Source organism: Physcomitrium patens, chromosome 1 (genome assembly GCF_059467195.1).
Source record: "Physcomitrium patens ecotype Gransden chromosome 1, ASM5946719v1, whole genome shotgun sequence".
Taxonomy (NCBI): domain Eukaryota; kingdom Viridiplantae; phylum Streptophyta; class Bryopsida; order Funariales; family Funariaceae; genus Physcomitrium; species Physcomitrium patens.
The window spans coordinates 26,888,793-26,909,098 of record NC_143410.1 but is presented as its reverse complement, the minus strand read 5'-3'; the positions used below and the strand labels follow the sequence as shown (position 1 = coordinate 26,909,098).

General features: G+C 35.1%; 1 protein-coding gene and 1 long non-coding RNA gene across 2 annotated transcripts; both read left to right on the top strand.

Annotated features, from left to right (window-relative positions):
- Window positions 1-749: 749 nt before the first annotated feature.
- On the top strand, window positions 750-1,685 carry LOC149989970 (uncharacterized). Its single transcript, XR_016505899.1, has 2 exons — window positions 750-921; window positions 1,107-1,685. It is a non-coding gene; the product is annotated as an uncharacterized LOC149989970 (long non-coding RNA).
- Window positions 1,686-4,490: 2,805 nt separating this feature from the next.
- On the top strand, window positions 4,491-9,135 carry LOC112287312 (protein CORTICAL MICROTUBULE DISORDERING 2). Its single transcript, XM_024530212.3, has 5 exons — window positions 4,491-5,181; window positions 5,446-7,095; window positions 7,223-7,504; window positions 7,621-7,712; window positions 7,807-9,135. Exons 2-5 carry the CDS (start codon window positions 5,992-5,994, stop codon window positions 8,819-8,821), a joined length of 2,493 nt encoding a protein of 830 aa, XP_024385980.1. The 5' UTR covers window positions 4,491-5,181; window positions 5,446-5,991; the 3' UTR covers window positions 8,822-9,135.
- The last annotated feature ends 11,171 nt before the right edge of the window (window positions 9,136-20,306 follow it).

The following is a 20,306-nucleotide window of genomic DNA, read 5'->3' as shown; positions in this document are numbered from 1 at the left end:
CATGTACAACACCCCCTAGAATCCTTTATCAATTAACAATCAAAAGAAAGACTTTACACAATGTTTCTCTTTATTATTCAATTAGATTACATTTTACTCATAAAGAACAGGAATCAAAAAAAGAGTTGCCACTTCTTAACTAAAAGAGGAGGCCGTCCACCAATTCAACCATTGATTGTATGGCTGTATATATATATTTTAAAACTTTCTATAAAGACTCCATGATTTGCATATCCATCTTTGTGGCCCCAACATAAGTTCTCCCCACTACATGCCCTTTCAAATTCACAAAAAAAAAATGTCATCCAATCCTTGTCATGTGCCCCTACTCACATACAAAATTATGCACACATAATACCCATGTTTTGATTCCATCTCACGAATCCACACAAAAACAAGTAAACAACTAAAGAATATAAACAATTAAAGAGCATGAAAAGGGAACAAGCATAGGACAAAGGGATGAAAGGTATGCACAAACAATATGTGGATGAGAAAATAGTTAGGGCTACCTTTCTGGGTTCCTTTTTTGCACTTGCTGCCCCTGACAGGAACCGGGCAGTGCAGCGGGCAGGAGAAAGTTTTTGACCGCCCGGATGACGTGGTATCCTTGCTGGCGTTTCCCGCCTCTGGAGGCTTTCGTCAATGGAGGGTCGTCGTGGCCGTTGGGTCTTCCCCGCTCAAGCCTCCCCTCGATACTTTCCCTTTAAAGCTAACCCTCACTGTAATACGATTACGAATACGAATAGTCTTGTATATGTTGTGGTGCATATATGTATTTGCGCAAGCTTCAACTGCAGTCGCATTGATCAGGGCGCCATAGCTCGCACTCTAAGCTTGGAGTGTAGATTCGGGGGAGGCGATAGTGGAGGCATCGAGGTAGTTAGTTGCTGAACGGCGAAGTGGTGCCTCCGCACATGTGTAATCCCCACCTACTTATTTTATTTTATTTGGCAGTTTGTGGCCATACCTGCATTGATGACCTTGGTGAGAGGGGCTTTCGTTGGATATTTTGGTCCCGTGTTGCTGGTTTTTCTTGCTTTGACCGTAGACTGCATCAAATTGGTCGAGCTTCTTTGCCACTCGCATATCCTATTTTTGTGCAGGATGGCGAAAATAACACCACATGAACAATCTTCCAAGACTGAAACATCGGGTCTATTCGGAGGATGATCTCTTGAATTAGGTCATTTTCCCCGCTTGCTCCACGACTTCCCTCCATAGTGGCGTCATAATGCAGCCACTAGCTGTGATTCAGGGCTGATTGAGCCTTGGGTTATGGCGAGCACAGGGATGCGTAGTGGACATGAAAGGAAAATGGAGCTCGTCTAAATTGGAGGTTAAATATGAAGGTGACGCACAATCCGGTTGCAGAACCCTTGAAGCCCTTTTTATATGCATAAGCGTCGTGCCCTAAGATTTGTATGGGCTTTTGAGTTTTACGGAGGCGGCTGTGGTTTAGGGTGACATTATATGAGATCGGTTCCAAGCTTTCGTTCGAATCCATGGAGCGGATTAGAAACAGAATAAGTAAAAAATCCACGTACTTTTCCTTAAGAGTTTGCTGAGGGATTTATTAGGGTTTGATGAGACCATGGGAGCATTTCCTACAGTTTACTCGCGTCACTGTTCCACTATCTGTCTCATGTTGTTCACGTTTCGAACTACCTTCAGAGTTTGCTAAAGGATTGTACAATATCGCTAATACTAAATTGGAATGCAAAATCGGGAGATTCACAGATTAAGGATAAACAATTCCAGAAGGGCCTGGCATTAGTAATCGCCAGCCATATTAGGATGGGCTTTCTCGCCTACCACACCCCAGTCAATGATTCTGTACGCGAAAAGGGCACCCGTTGGCAGCATCAAACTGGCCAATTCACCACGTTGATCGCGTTACCCATCAACAAAAAAACCCATTCTGAAACCTATCATTTCATCCCTACTTTTTCTCCTGTTTTTTCCAAATGCGGCCTTCACACGGCCAAACTCGTGTGCCGATCACCTGTAGTCTCGACCAGCCCCGTCATCACGTGAAAAAATCGACATAATACTCAAAGTAAAAGTCTGCCATTACCACAGACAACGGCTTACAATCTCTAGTCGAATGCCGTCCATAAATGATTGTTTTATCGTCTCGGAGTGCAAACGGTAAGAAAGACCCAAACCCCAAATGATTTTCCACGCAGCGAGGTGTCATGGACGAGCGACCTTTAATTTGAACTTAAGATTCGGAATCGTTGAAAATAGCAGGGCACTCAATTCACAAAGCCCCAGCCAAAATCGATTGCTGGCGGGACCGTGATCGACGGTGGGTGCGTCACGTCGCCTCATGACGCTGAGCCCTGTACGAAGGCAACCGATGTGGATGAGCCCCAAAGTATTGAGTTGGTTCACCGCAAATGCTCGAGGAATGTCCCGACGGGCCCTCCGCCGGAACAGGTCTTCCCGTCCACGTGCCATTGAAGAATTTAAGAATGAAACTAGATACATTGTGAGGAAAAGCAAAAGACAAACAATTGAAGGAACAATGAAGGCAAACAAACAAACAAAAAATCAAACAAGTAATATCCAAACGGCTCTTGGGTATCGCTCTTTCTGTTTCGGAGCCTTCTGCGTGGGTTCCGAGGTGGCAGGTGGCGAGTTTGAAATTCAGAATACACGGAGGAAGTTCCAACGTATTTCTAGGATTCGGATTTTCTGAATCAAAGCGACACTAGGACCAATCGGATTGGACCATTTGTACTATGGGGGTTATTTTGCGTAATTTATACATATAAATATGTAAATATGTATGTGTGTGTCACAGAAGTGTAATCAAAAGTTGTGGCTGATAAGATAGATTATCAGTAGGATGGGTATCATTCATTCATCTTTGTGTTTTTTTTTTTTTTTAGAAGTAATTGTTTCAAAAGTAGATTTTATCCAAGTTTAAAAGGTTTGTAGAATGTGAAAAACCATGTTCTTGTGTTGTCATGTGAGCATGAAATTGTGTACTACCTTAATTAGCCTCCTGAAACAAGTGTGTGTATGTATAGGTAAACTATGAATGATTTTTGTGTGTAGGAATGTGGGTTCAAAGATCTCCTCACTTTTATTCAAATGGTTTTCTTATGCAACTTGGTACCCTTGGTTATTGGTTTCAGTAAATGAGCATTGTGATACACTCATTCTACATTCACTGGGTTTTTGATGGAGTGGAGGTTGAATCTCTGTTAATAATATTGCTACATTTTAATTGAGTAGATGAATGGGAGATAGAGAGCATTTAGTGTTAACTTTCATGCGGAAATGTTTCTTCATTAAACAATAATAGTATATATTTTTATGAATGCTGTAAACCAAGTTGAGCAAATTTATATGAATATCAGACATTTTGCTTAAAATGTGTAAATGGAAACACCATACTTATCCCCATGACTTGTCCCCCAGACAAAGACTTCTCAATCACTGAAGTGGAGATGGATGTGAGACTTTATCTCTTGTGAGCACGTGTCTTGGAACCCATTTGCAAAAACCTTATTTACATACACAGATATGCAGTACTTTGAACTTTAATTGTTCTTGCTGTCAAGATCAATCTTCTAGCTGTCCATGTCCCCACTCTCTCACATGCAATCCATCCAACAAAACAAAAAATGTTGTGGGATTTCCAGACTTGAATTTGCACATTCCCCAAATTGGGAACCTCACCTCAGATGTAAATGCCAAACAATCTTTGACTTGAGTTTGTTTCAATGGCATGGGAGCTTTCATTGGATGCTAAATCTGTGCACCATTTACTGTCAAGAAAAAGCTGCTCCATCCAGCATGAGAGGATGCACAGATGTAATAATGGGAACAAATAGTTATTTTCACCATCTATTTTAGAAAACTGCATAATAACATTTTCAGAATATAAGGTCACCCTTTCAGATCACTCTTTTCATCAGTTCAATTCTCACCCATATGAACCAATTGACAAAAGTATGCACACATTTAACATTCCAGGCCCCACACCCCAACTATTTTTGGTATTTTGAATCCATCATAAAATACAAATACTTTCATGCAGCATTGAGTCTACAGAAATGTGTATTCGAGAGGGAACTTAGGGGCCTTACATATTACTTGGAAGAGAAGGCTCCTAAAACAGGAGCTGTATCAGAAGGGAGAGAGAGTGAGAGGATGAGAAGTTACGCCCTAGTGGAAGACAGCCCATGTTACCTACACATGCTGCAATTCCAGAGCTGCACATGCTTGGAAAGGAGCCTGGGCACACTGTCAGTCTGGGAAGCTCTGAACACCCTTTCTTGCTGCAAAACTCCGATACCTGAGTGAGCTCCCCACCGGCACCGAGACCTTGAGGAGTTCAGCATAGCTACCATCCCCACCACCCCCACCATCTTTGGCTACCTTGCTCGACCCACAGGCCAACGAGCTCCAGCGTCTTTACGGCACCGAAGTTACCAGCCGAATGTGTGCTTCACTCCCTAATATTCCTTTACTTTTTTAAGCTTATCTTACCCCTGCTTTCCCCCTCGGTTGTCCGTTGGTGTCGTTTGGTGATGATCTGTGACTCACCGCTGGGTTTTGCTGTAAGGCTTCAATCCTGAGTACGTGACTCCTTCCGGCAGTGCTCGTGTTGGTACTCTGGAGGTTGATAGATGTCGTGGTTGAGGTCGCACATTGGAAAGTGGCGGTGGGGTGATTAGGCTAGAGGGTTGAGGGAGTTAAGAGGGCCTGTAGTTTTTGGTTTTTACGCTGAGCCGCGGTAAAGGGGGGTGCCGCTGGTGGTGGAGGAAGAGGAGAAGGAGGATGAGATGCAGGAGCTTTGATTGTATGCGCTGATTCCGGCGTCGCATACGTCAGTGTTGTGGACACAATTTTGTTCTCGAGTGCTTTCGTTTGTAAAACCCTTTTCATTAACTACTTTGGCTCTTAACCTGCCTTGCAACCAACGTGTGAGCGAAGTTGTGGAGTGAGGGCGTGCGTCTCCATAGCTTGGTGCCGTAGGTTGTGGTCTTCCAGTTTGCAGCGCTTTCTTATGCCTGCTCTCTCTCTCTCTCTCTCTCTCTTATGAAACGCCTGCGCTGAGAACGTTGTTGTAAGATTTGGCGTTTGTCCTGGATCGACGACTTCCCAACCCACCCGGAATGTGGGTCGGCATCACCGCGGCATTTTTCTATCTTCGTCTACAAGGTGACTCAGCTGCAATACGAGTCTCGAATAATCTTCCGCCCTCTCCCTTTCTCTCACTCTCTTCCATTTTTCGTATTTTACTTGTTGCTCGTTTCTTTTAATGTGAACTGCTGGGCATTAGGGGTGCACGAGCTTCTCAAGAATCGATGCTTCGTCCTTCTGGAAAGCTTCACTTTGGTGATTATCCTTTCGACATTACTGCATAGTCAGCTCGTGTGCGCGTCTCGAGTCGTCTTGTTAACTTTCTTCGTTTGCTTCCTACAGGTGACGCTCTTCTCCGATTTCGAAGGATGCTGCAGAACATGTCTTTGCTACGTTGAGCTACTATGGATCGGTCTTGTTGCCAGGCTCTCGTGGATCAACATTTAGCGGAAGCTTGCTGGTTACGTTGTCAGGATTCAGGCCACTGTCGCTATTCATCGAGGACACAGGAAAACGCCTTAAAAGCACTGCAACTCGTTCTCCAGAATTTGCTTGGGATTTCCGACTTTAAAGTTCGTAATCATTGATCATGTGTCCCCAAGTCTGAGTTTCATAGGTTCACAGTTCCTCCAAGATTGGACTACTGCGTTAGAATATGTTCCGGAGTAGGTCTGGTCTCTGCTCATTTTCGAGCTTTTTGTCACGCACGGGAATCGAAGGACCAGCATGGCTCAACGTGAGATGCAGCTGCTAGTCAGTGCATGATTCCACGATGTCCACTGTTGTCCGAAGTCGTGGGAGTCGCAAAGAGCGGGGCGAGAAGGGTTAGACTACTTTCATTACAACGCTCACCAGGAATCCATTGACCCACTCGGGAGACGGGCTGGGATGGCGACTCTCACGCCAGGAGTCTTGATCAAGCTACTACAACACATAAATTCTGACGTGAAGGCAACAGGTGAGCACCGATCAGCGCTACTGCAAGTGATAAGCATCGTCCCTGCTCTCGCTAACGGTGATCTCTGGCCCAACCATGGCTTCTACATCAAAGTTTCAGACTCCTCTCATGCGACGTATGTCTCTCTCGCGGAGGAGCACGACGACCTAATTCTTAGTGACAAGCTGCAACTGGGGCAATTCATTCACATAGACAGACTTGAGGCTGGCTCTCCAGTGCCGTTGTTGAGAGGAGTGCGTCCTCTTCCTGGCAGGCATCAGTGTGTAGGCAGTCCTGAGGACTTGGTTGCCACCGTCGTTCCATCTGCACAAAGTGACACTCGTAATGGGAGGACCAGCCGTCCTTCATCACCAGATGAGCCTACGACCCCCAAGAAGTCTTCTTGTATCAGGTCATCCTCCGACCGGGACCGATATTCACTTAACTCCAGCAGCTTTCAAGTGCAGTACGAGGAGATGACGATTTCTCCTGACAGGTCCTCCACAGCAGCTAGGAAATTTGACTCCGAACTTGCACAGCGTCTCGCTCGTAGCGACGCCTCAAGGGATTCAACAGCCAAGGAGAATGGATTCGTTGGATCACCCGTGGTGAAGACTGGAGATACTCCGAGATCCCAGTCTCGACCCAAAGGTCGCGTGGTGAAGTCTAGAATTTTCGCCGATTCTGCTCCAAGTACTCCATCTCCCGTCTTGTTCACTGATCAGAAAATTCCATTAAGCCCTAAACCAGCGAGTGGAGTGCGAAACAGCCGAGTTCCGTGTCCGGAAGACCGGAAAATTCCTTACAGGGAGACTCCTCCCGTGACCGTCGCAATTAGGTCGAAATCTCCTGTAATTAGAAGATCTCTCAGCGCAGGAAAGGGAATGGCGAAATCAAGCTTAGCAGATGTAACCAAGAGACGTTCTCTAGGAGGATCACTCAACAGCGCGACATCTCTTACAGGAACTAAACCCGCTCCAAGAAAGAGCTGGGAGGGAGCTGTGAAAGATAAAGCACCTCCTAAAGAAGCCAACATCAATCGCAACAAAATCTCGGTGATCATCTTGAAACGGTTCTGTGTGCACTGTCCTAGGATTTCATGTGCGCTTCTGCCAATTCTACATTAGAGTGCTCGTAATTTGGAAGAGACGCTCATACTAAGGTCTTGTTTTTGCGGAGCAGGGTACCGTGAGGAGACTGAGCGACAGCACCCGGAGTGCAGCGTTGCCCAAGTTTCAGACGCAGGACAAGATTGTGCCATCGGTTAAGCCAGCACCTGTACCGACAAGAAGTAGTGTAACGAGTCTAAGTAGTTCTAAGGATTCTAGTGTCCCCCCAGCGAAGAGGTTAGCCTCGGCTGTGGATTCCTCTGTGACGCAGAAGGAAGTGGTTCTCAACAAGCGTTGGACCGATGGGAGCGTCTCTTGGGATTCGCTTCCAGCATCTTTAGCGACTCTGGGCAAGGTAACTGAGAGCACGTCATTTACGAACCAGCGGAATTACATTTTTGTGCTTGTCACTCATCTTAGAATCTTTCACACATCTTGAGGACTCTAAAGACGGTTTTCATTATTTTGCAGGACGTTTTGCAAACGCGTGATGTAGCTTCAGCGGCTGCCGCTCAAGCTCTTCAGGAAGCGTCAGCGGCAGAATGCGTCGTTCGAAGCTTAAGGTAAGCCTTCAACTAATGTTTCTGAAGGTTCTCGAATTTCTCATTGCTTCTGAACTTTCAGTAGACCAATTCTCACACTTTCTTGCCTGTACAGTATGTTTGCGGAAATTTGCACCACAGCAAGGACGGACTCCCCTCAGTCGACGGTGGAGCAGTTTTTGAGCCTTCACCGCACACTCTCAGACGCCATAACCGTCGTCGAATCACTCGCTGCAATCCGTGGCGGATACACATCCTCCCGCGACGACATTAAAGAAGGAATTTCACCACCAGCTCATACTGCCACATCACAGGGCTACCAGGCCGCTGCGACCTGGATCAACACCGCGCTTGCCTGCGATCTGGCCGCCTTTTCCCTCCTATCGAAACAAGATCGCCAAGTCTCCACCCCAACCAGTCTCCGCCAAGCGCCTACTCAACAACAACTCACAGTCGTTGTCGACGCGCCCCTTGGCGGCGGCCTCAAGCTCGCTACCACGGCTCCTCCCGCAGCCATAGCCATGTTCGCAAGGACCACAAACGCATCCCGGCCGGCCTTGTCCTCCCAAACCGAGACCTCTAACCTTAAGTTCAAAACCTCAAAACCTTCAAGCATCACTCCGCAATCTCCAGCAAAGCTGACCCCTGCCGCCTCCCCGGCAAAGCGCTCCTCTAAAGTCGCCCCGCTTCGCAACCTTCCAAAAGCCACGAAGGAATCGCCCGCCCCAACAGCTTCGTTGGAAAGAGCTTCTCGTCTGCAGCAGATGGTGGAGCTAGGGAAGCAAGTGCAAATCGAGGCACAGAGATGGTTTCTGCAATTCATGGAGGGAGCTCTCGACAGCGGCTTTCGAATTTCGACGCTGGGCGGCAAGGGAGAAGAGAACGGGTTCGTGAGCCAGGCCGAGAACTGTCAGATTGCCTCCGTGTTGTCGCAATTGAAGCATGTGAACGACTGGTTGGATGGAGTGAGGGAGGAATTCGAGGAGCGCGTTGTAGAGACGAAGAATAGGTTGAAGCGCAAGATTTACGAATTTTTGTTGCAGCATGTCGAGTCCGCGGCGTCAGCCTTGGGCAACGTCGCGTCGGTGAAGGTGTTAGCGAAGGCCCCCCCTGCTGTGAAGGCGCGATGATGCTGTATAGCTGGTAACGTTAGAAGGTGTCTTTGTACATGTTGGGGACGTTCCCTGAAGAATTTTTTTTCGTGTGACGCTCATAGTTGCCTTCTGATTTTAGACCTTTTCTATTTTTTTTAAAATTTATTTTTTTAATTTTAATTTTTAGTATTTGTGATGGACGGCATTTATTTCAATCAACATTGCGCAGAGGTGTGGGGTACTCATTTTTTTCAGCCTGATATTATGTCGGACAAGTGTGAAGAAAAAAAAGGGAATGTTGGTAACAATCGTCATATGAATGTTACAAGACATTTCATTTATGCCCAGTACTTCAGCTTCACTGTGGATGCAACATCCAACTTGACTTGGACATATTTGTACGCTTGTTCTTTCAACAATTAATCGATTAATTAATATGACGCTTCTCAAGTACATAATACCATTTGGTCGAGTACCAAATTTCAGGAGGATTTTTAAGGGAAAGGCAAATAAATCCATGTCCTTATTAAAACAAGGAAGGAAAACTGTGCTCGTAATGAAAAAGTGACTGTTTGTGAAGCTTTGGTTCATAATTTACGTAGTAGAACATGTACTTTGATCATATTCCTTCACATGTGAGTCCAAATTAGAGACAAATTATACCACAATACAATGTATTTTAATGTGCTTGTATGCAAAGTAAACTTTCAAGTTATCTATAAAAAGTAAAAGTTTGCAAACATGCAAAATTAAATTCAAATTGGATATGGAAGAGATTTACAGATTTGAAAATAAATTATTTAACACAAGATGTATTTATTGGAGAAATTGAATGACTTTGGTGACTTGTCTCTCATTCCTACATTAGTACAATAAATCCATGTCTGAAGCTAAATGTCTAGGGTTGTGTAGACTGTAGTTAGTGGGATGGTTAGAGATAGTTATTAGGCATATGTACTTAACCTACAACAAAGTTCATCTAAGGACTTTAATATTAGTGGTTTAAAGTTTTAATTAAGCTTTGTACGTAGACTCTACAATGAATATATTTTCTCTTGGTTCATATAATGTCATACAATTAATTCATGCTAATTGAGCATAGTAAAAGCAATTTGTTTTTTTATGGTATTAGAGTTAGTTCTTCTTTCTGTTGTCATGCAAGAAAGTAGCAGAATATATAAAAATACTGTTTAATTTTATGAATGTTTTGATTGTAATTAAAAATAAAATAGAATAAAAATAAAAATAAAAATAATAAAATATTTGTCTAATTTGTTTAAGTTTGTAATTTAAGTTTTGTAATCAAAGATAGAAGATGTAGGATTTATTAGTAAGAAGTTTAGAGGGATTTTGGAGTCAAAAGTATAATGTTTTGACTCCTAGGCCATTCCATGTGAGTGGATAAGATGAATGGTAGAAGACTTCATTTTTATTGGTTGAAAGTCATGTCCAATGGACTTCAAGATGTTATTCAACACCACACTAGATTTTGAGACCACTTTAAGGCGATCCATTCAACGCTGTCGTATTATGTGTTGTCTTGCTTAGAAATGCACCGGGCACCTAGCTGTGGAAGGTGAGATTGTGTTTCACAAGTAGCTAAGAAATCCTAATAGGTTTTGCCCATACGAGAAGAATATAATCTGAATTTCAATTCAAAAGTGCTAAAAACACTCTTCTTAGTAGTCTTAACCATACATAAATCCCATTTACCTTGTTACTTTCATAATTAAGCAATTTAGATTTTTCTTGTAAGCCCCAATTCTAATCAATAAGCTTTAACAAGCTGTAACATCCAATCTGACTGTCCACTTGATGTGGAATTTTTCATGCAATTGTCAATATAAGTCTTCTATATGCTCAAGAATTTTTAGTCCAATCCAACTTATAGATTGTGAAAAAACCTCCAAAAATTGCACTGATGTCACTTAGCCGCCAACTTGAAAAGTGAAGCAAAAATCCTAGTAGTGATTTCTCCCTTTTCAACCGTTAACTTTGTCTCAAAATTGGTGTGTAGCTTGATCTTTAAGTATTTCAACACCATGCCAATTTTCACCTTAATCTGACTGATAGATCTTCAGATATCATAGAAACCCTACCCAACTTCAAACTGCCACCTTCCGAAACCCTCTTGTGCTAAAAACTAGATATCTCTAAACCACGCCATTAGATTATCACAAAATTTTGTATACACTTAGCATACCTAATAATCCAAACAAGATCAAATTTTCAACTATAGATGTTATACCAATTGCACGAACTAGCCAAAATTGCTAGCCCTAATTATATTATATAAAACCCAAATCATTGATACAAACCTTGACTTCAAACAACAATTGCTAAGTCCTCAAAAACCCTCCAAAACCAATCCTTATGCCTCTGGTAAGAACTTCAAGCTTACTCTCGAATCCTATATTTCGATCTTCGAATGAATCCCTATTTTGCCCTTGGCCATCGTTTTTGTGGCTAGAGGTCTGATTTCAATCCTGTTACACAAACGGCCAACCCTTGGGTAACAATCTAACCTATCCTAAGGAATTTTTAGCCCAATCCTACTCTCAACTTAACCCTAGTACCAACTATACTAATTATTTACCTCTTCTAACTTGATTTTATCAATTTATGGTCTTTCTAAAGTAGTAGAAGAGTCTCTACAACCTAAAAGCTAAAATTACTAACTAACTTTCAACTTACTAACTATTAAGATAAGAAAATAATCTAAGAGGCTTTTATAAAAGCTATGTTTAGATACCTCAAATTATAATTGAACTAAGATAATTAGATATTAATTAAAAGTTTAATATTAATTATAATTTCACTATATAGTCGTATTACATCACGACAATGCAAAGTCATGCATTCAAAGTTTGGGAGTTGGATTCAAAAAGTGTGTGTTTTGGACTAGAATTTGGATGAAAAAAAATGTGTGATTTGGATTTGTAAAAAGAAAGTTATGGTTTTTTGAAGTTAGGATGTGATTTTGGCACCTAATATTATTCTTTAAGGCATATAGAAAATTATAGGAAAGCTTTAAAGAATCAAAAAATAAAGTTATAAAGCAAACTGAAAGAACTACATTTTCTTTAGTTTTTTTTTTTTTTGTTTTTTTTTTTTTTATATATATATATATATATATATATTCCAATCTAGAATAAAAGAGAAAGAGCTATTGGAAGTTAGTATTTAAAACTAGAGTTTGTAAGTGAGTTATTTTTAAGAGAGGTTTTGGATTTTGTCATATTTTGAGTTTTGGGATGAAGTTTTGGCTCAAAATTTCTACAAATGTAGGTGACTATGTTAAGAAGTTGCATATAAAAAATTTGTAGTATTTGAATATTGGATTTTTGAGATATGAAGGAATTAGTGCCTAAAAATTGACATGTTTAGTACTTACTAGAGATTAGGCAATATCCAAAGACTTGTAATGAATTTATAGTTGAATTTTTGTATGAAAGTAGTCAATGATATAATTTAACTTGTGGATAATTTTGAATCTAACTAGATGGTTAGATTAGAAGTTATTGAGTGATATACATATAGAAGAAATTTCCATAAGAATGGAAGTGATTTTAAGATATCTAGTCATATTATAGGTACTCTTGTACATCTTAGAATTGTATATTTGATGTAATTGTCTTCTTAAAGAGAAGCTATAATTCATATTTATTTTTATTATCTTGCAACTCATTTGAGCAATTAGTAGCAATTAGAGGCCCAATGCTTTCTTGAGGAAATTCTTTCTACTAAGACACTGCCTAAAACTTTATTTTTCATTGTGCAATTATTCTTCATATTACTTTGACAAGATTATATATTTGAGTCTTATTAAACTTTATATTCTTTACAATCATATCAAATGAATTTCAAGAAATATGGATTTTTTGAAAGCAACAAGCTTGTAGGTTTTATTAGTTATCCTATATTAACTTTCTAAGTGATACAAATTATAAAAGCCAACAAAAAGTAGAAATCCTATGAAGATGTTCTTAAGACTTTTGGTTTATCAATAATGGCATTAAAGCCTATATGTTCAAGTTTAAAGATTTGATGATTGATTTGTCTAAGCTTAATAATATCAATGATGACAATATAATAATTAAGATTATGATATGTGACATTTGTAGATCTTAGAATAATTTTGAAAGCAATTTTTGCACTCAACACAATATTAATTCAAAAATGTCTTATTTTGATTATGAAATATATATGACAACAAAAGCATACAATCACATAGTGAAAAATTCATATGAGAAGACAATAGTATCACTAACATACATATTTACTATAATAATTATCTAGATAATATGAATAGATAGAAGTAGGTTAAAATAGATTGATTTAATAATATCTTTTAGAAAATCTTTTTAAAAGCTTTATAGATACGATTTCACTTTTATACATATTTAAAGGTGATTAATAGGTTGAATACTTGGCCAACAAGTTGGCTACATATTGTATATGTTGATAGCTTGTGATACAAATTAATCATATGGTGCTTGTATAGAAAACTTGCCTTATAAGTCAAGACATATGTCTTACAAATTAAATACATGTCGAATGTCCTATAAAACATCGCCATGTAATTCTTAATTAGATGATATATATAGAAACAAGAGTCTATTTTATTTTATATTGGTCAATTCTTTCTTTGAAAAAAGTCTCACTTTTTTATTTGCTTTCATTGAATTCTTCTTCTTTATAAATTGACAAGAATGCATTTATAATATTAGAGCTTTGTCTTTTCTTGATTAAGAGTGGATTACCTCTTTCTCTTGATAAGACATAAACATATTGGAAATTATAAATTATCTTTTTTTAAACTGATATTGTTCTTAGCAATTTCTTTGTTCTCAAGTCTTTTCTTCTATTTTTTTTGACTAATGTTATCTATATATATATATATATATATTATCATAGAAAAAATTATTGAAATAAAAAGTGTAATGGCGTAAATACAAGAACAATTGAAGAAATTCATATTTGTAATGCATCAATGTAATTTATTACAATAAAGAACAATAAGATTGACAAGAAATAAAAATATAGAGATGAATGGAGTTGCTTCAACATTTGTACCAAATCATATTACTTCTCCTATAGTGGAATACTATTCTAATGTTAAAAAACTAAGAGTTATCTTGCCCAAGATTTTTAATGGTATAAGATCAAAGTTTTAAAGATTCATCAATCAAGTACAATTGGTGATTGAACTTCAACTCTAAACCTATCCAATTTTAGGATCTCTAGTCAAATTTATTGAAACACTACTTTTAAGTTCTATATTATCATGATTTTCATCTTTTTTTGAACAATAAGATCTAATATTGGATAACTTAGAGGCCTTTTAGGTAGAATTTTGATCCATTTGTAGAAAATATAATATAATTTGTATTGCAACTAAGAAGATTTATATTTTATAGTAAAGCAATCAACTTGTAATATTATATACTTTATAATTTTGATAACTTATAATTAATATCAAATGAGGTGATATTACTCAAATTAGCCAATTTTTCTATAGATTATAATATGATGTAAAGAAACCAATGTTCAACTTACTCAATCCTCAAATATTGAGTCAAGTAATTGACTTTGTTATAAAATGTGACAATTAGCTTTTTGAATTTCAATTTGAGAGTTACATAAGTGGACATCAATGTCTTTATAATTTAATGGCAACACCATTGCCTTTTTAATATATATATATATATATTTAAAAATGAAAGATATGTAAATTAATGTGGTACATTTTAAACTTCTTATTCAGCAAAAAAAGACTTAATATCATTAAGAAGGACTGTGCTTGTATTGTAGAAAATCTACGTTGTTGTGTTGTAACATGATTATATGCTAAAAGATGATAATATGGATCTTATTATAGAAGAGCCAAGTTAAAAGATAAAGTAGAAAAATATGGATAAAAGTTAATAAGGTAGTAAAGCTTTTAGTAGTACTACCTTTTTATAAAAATGCCTTCTATTAATTTAATAGGGCCATAAATAAGGCAAAATAAGATAGATTGGAAAAATAAATGATATAAGTATCTTTAAGAGGAATTTAAGTATAAATTCTAGCAAAAATTACCTAGAAAAACTAGATATTGATATCCAATGATGGCCGGTTATCAACATGAGTCAAAATCAGACCTTGAGGCACAAAACCGAGCACCTATGGCAACTTGGCAGTTCTTTTGTAGATCGGAAAGTGGGATTTGATAGCAAACTGAATAGAATTTCTATGAGCATTAATTTTGGGCAATTTGGATTTGTAATAACTTTGTAAGAGCTTTACAAAGTCAAGTTTGTTTTTGGATGACTTGGATTTTGTGAAATAAAATAGGGTTGACGTTTCTAGTGATTTCAAGAATTTTGTAACAAATCTATAGGTGAAATTTTGTGGATTAATGGTCATAGTTGTGCTTAATATTTATTATAAATCTTAGCTCGATCTAGTGGTTGAATTGAGGGTTATTGAGGTCTAAGAGGGTCAAGGTCTTAGGAATTAGAATTTTAGGTCTAGTGAGGGTTTTTAAGATTTCTTGCAATCTATTGGTTGGATTAGAGTGAAATTTATGTATAAGGATATTAGACTTATTTTTCTATGTATATGAGAATTTTGAGATCAATCGAATAGTGAAAAAGAGAGATATTAGCTCTAGGAGATTGGCATCAAGATCAGAGAAGGAGGCTGGCTAATATCCAAGTACATTTTTGAGGCTATTGTTTATTTGGTAATTTCGATTCTTTTCAAATTTTTTTGTGCTTGTTTTCAACTTAATTTTTAAAAATTTTAAAAATTTTGAGTTAAGATCAATGATTCATTTATTAATAATTGAGGTTTAAATCTATTATAGAAATTATTAGGATTTGATTTAGGATTTAAGATTTGGTTTAGGATTTGGTTAAGATTTGATTTAGGGTTTAGGATTTGGTTAGGATTTGATTTAGGATTTAAAATTCAATTAGGACTTGATTTAGGATTTAAAATTCAATTAGGACTTGATTTAGGATTTAAAATTCAATTAGGACTTGATTTAGGGTTTAGTTAGGATTTGATTTAAGGTTTAGTATTTTATTAGGATTTTATTAGGATTTAAAATTTAGTTAGTTTTTGGCCTAAAGTTTGAATGAAGTCTAATGGGATTTTAACTAGGATTAAATTAAGATTGAATTGAGATGTATTTGAGATATATTTGTAATCATTCTAATATTTCTTTAAGATTTCTTATTATTTCTTTGTAATTCCTTTGAGATTTCTTTAAATTTGATTAAAGCCTGCTTAGCTTTATTATGGTCTAATTAGAATTTAGTTAGTATTCTATTAGAGTTAGGATTTTGTTGTTACAATTTCTATTCTATCTTCCACAGCCAAGTGCCCGGAGCATTTTCAAGCAAGACTTCACGTATTATGACAACATATATTGTTCAATATTTAGAGAAGCAATACAATTATAAAATGAGGAGTATGGTTGTCAACAAAGATAATATGTTATAAAATAAGTTTGTTCAGCTATGTAAAGGCCATATAGCTGAAATCTTGTGCAATGCTTAGTGAGGTCCTATTCTCTCATTAGATTTTTTAAAATTTTTTTTACAATAGGTATTAACTTAGGACCTATACCTCATAAAGTCTCTACCTTATTAGATTCATGCCACTAAGTTTATTTCTTAGATGAAGAATTTGTTAAAAAACATAATATAACTTTAGTAAAAAAAACTAAACTTATACATATAGAAGTCATAGATAGTCATCTGTTATCTTTTGAAGATGTCACTCATAAAATCCTTCCTATAAAAGTAGCAACTAGTAGTCATAATAGCTTTGTGATATTTAATATAATTATATTTCTATTTAATTTAATTATTTTAAATTTATCATGGCTAAAAAAATATAACTCTCAAATAGATTGAATTAATTGTAGTCTTAATTATATATACATATATATATTTTAATTAAGTAAAATATTAAAATTTTAGTGCAACCAAATTCTTATTCATATGTGTAAGAACGTTTTTGCATGCTGCAAAAGAATGAGTGCATTGTGTTATTTAAGCTATATCCATTTCTAATGGTAGAAAGACTTCAAGTGGTATTCTAAGTTAATATTAAGATTATCAAGATATTTAAAAAAAATGTAGATTTTATTTTAAAATATTATTCTTATAATTATTCAATTGGTCATTAAGATAGAGCTAAATTGCCATTTGGACCAATCTATAATTTATTGCAAAATAAATTGGCTAAATTCAAATAATATATTAAAAAGAATCTAATTAAAAATTTTATATGCCATTCAAAATCTCTAACTAGAACTCTAATCTTATTTGTGAAAAATAGATTATTATAGATGTATGTAGATTTTCAAGGACTCAATAAGATTATTATAAAAATAAGTATCTTCTATTCTTAATATTTGGATATTTTGACCAGTTGAATTAAACTAAGATCTATACTAAAAAAAAATCTACAATGAGTATATATTTTTATATACATTAAAAAAAGAAATGAATAGAAGACTATTTTTTGAATTAGATATAGCCATTTTGAATACAATATCATATCTTTTGAACTTACAAATGAACCAATAACTTTTTAATATCTAATGAATAATAAATTTCAAGAGTTTTTAGATGATTTTGTTTTTTGTTATCTAAAAAATATTATAATCTATTCTAAGGGCATGTAAGAATATAAATTTCATATTTATTGTATGTTACAAAAACTTAGAGATAGATGACTATATGTAAAGATAAAAAAGTGTATATTTTATCCTTTAGAAGTTGACTTTTAAGATATATCATTTCAAATGATGGCCTTATACTAGATAGGATACTAAGAAGGTCCATACTATTATAGATTACGCTTCTAGTGTAATCATTATATATACAAATTATAAGAATCTAGTGTATTTTATATCAAAACGTGTTTTGAATTGTTACCAAACTTGTTGAAGTATGTCTTTGTGAAGTTTCAACTTTAATATCACATGTTAACTAAAAAAATAACAAGATTTGACAAATGACTTTTCTAGATGATCTTATATTGTATCAAAAGAACAAACTATAGCTTATAATCAATAATAGATTTAAGCAATAAAATCAACACTAATTTTTGATTCATTTTTTTAAAGCAAGTTCAATCAAGTAAATCTTTTGATCTTCAAATTTTTGATATTAAGAAAAATTCTTTAAAATATGATGACATTTTTAAGTTTGAATTCAAAAATAATCTATTCTATTTTAAAAGATACTTATATATTTTAAAAGATGAAGCACAATTATGTATTTTTCAAGCTCATTATGACTTTCTAATATCATGACATTATGAATATAATAAGACTTTAGAACTAATATATAGAAAGCTTTGTTAGTATCAAATGAAGAAATTAGTCAAAGACTTTGTATAATCATGTCATATTTATTTAAGCTGAAAAATTCCTTGTCATTGACTTTATAGACTTCTTCAATTATTATCTATGCCTAAACAACTATAGTCTTTTATTTTTATAGATTTTAATACAAATCTTCTAGTCTCAAGTTCTTATGATTCTATATTTGTGATAATAAATCATTTCACTAAAATTTACTATCAAAAATATAAAAAATCTATGAAGTATAAATCAATATGTTTAAAATCTATCACAGGTGAAGAACTAACTAAGCATTTCCTTGACAATATCTATTACTATCATGAATTTTCCAAAGATATTATATCAGATAGAAGGATTTAATTTATATCAAGATTTTACTAAATTCTTTTTAAGATTTTAAAGTTAGATATAAAACTATATTTGGCTTTTTATCCTCAAATTGATGGACAAATAAAGCACATAAATCAAGTTTTAGAGAAATATTTGAGGTATACCATCAACTACCAAAAAGGTGATTTGACAACTCTTTTTTCAATGACAAATTTTGCTTATAATAATATAGTATATTCTTCTATTCAATAAATATATATATATATATATATATATATATATATATATTATTAGTTATGGTTATTATCTATAACTTGATGCTTTTAACTTTTCAAAAGTTAATAATCTTGTGGCAAAAGATTTGACAAATTATTTATTTGAGTTACATACAACAATGAAGGCACAACTAAAAGAAATTCAAGAACAACAAAAAATCAATGCAGATGTCTATAATAAAGAATAACTTCAATTCCATGTTGGTAATAAGGTATGATTATTTTTTTGTAATATGAAGATTAATTGCCCTTATAACAAGTTGAATTATTATAGATTTGGACCATTTCTTATATGTGAATAAATCAATCTAATTACTTATTAATTATATCTATCACAATCTAATAAGATCCATCTTGTACTTCATGTATCTCTTTTTGAGCCATATAAGATAATGAATATCTTGAAAAAAAGATACATGCCACCGCCTCCTATAGAAGTAGATAATAATTAAAAATTTGAAGTAGAAGAAGTATTAGACTTTAAGTACCACCAAAATAGGTTGAAATATTTTGTTTATTGATACAAACACAATATCAGTAAATACACATAGGAGCCAATATAAAATCTTATAAATATAGTAAAAAAAGTCAAAACTTTGTATCAATAATATTTATCAAAATGAAGATGAGGAGTCAAATAAATCTTTGCTATAAAAAAATATAGTTTATGAAAGATTGTATTTTATATTTTATTCTTGTTTGTAGTTTTTGTGAAATTATAACACTAAGGAGATGAAAAATCAACAACCAATAGATTTAATTTAAAAACTATTGGTTCTTGATTTATTAGACAAGGCATTAAAATTATCACAACCTTCAAGTTAACATAATAGAGACAAAGATCTTCAAGAACATGTTCTTTTTTAAAAAGATAGAAAGATTCTATGTGTTTGATATCAAGACTTAGGAAGATATTCACAATGTTTGGTGATTTTATTAGAGATAAAAATGACTCTTGATGGTATTACAAATATTTTATTTGAAAGAAGTTATAAAGGCTTCAATAATAATCAAATAATAGGGTGATCTTTTTGCCTTGGAATGAGATACTATCAATGGTTAAGAAGACCTATCAACTACCTTCATAGAAAATAAAGATTAAAATATGTGACAAATATAATTTATCGCATCTTAAACTTCAACAATATATAATCTTAGCTTATAGAATTCATACCTAAAAGGTGAGATAATATCATGGATATACATATTTATTTTAATAATTACCTAAATAATATGAATAGATAGAATTAAATTAAAATAAATTAATTTCATGATAGCTTATAAAAAAGCTTCTTAATAGCTTTATAGATATAATTTTATTCTTATATATATATATATATATATATATATTTAAAGATGATCAATAGGATGAATACTTGGCCAATAAATTAGCCATGTGTAGTATATATTGGTAGTTTGTGATACAAATTAACTATAGTGCATTCATATAAAAAACTTGCCTTGTATATTAAGACATGTATCTTGTAAATTAGACATGTATTGGAGATCCTATAGAATATCACCATATAGCTTTAAATTAAGTAAT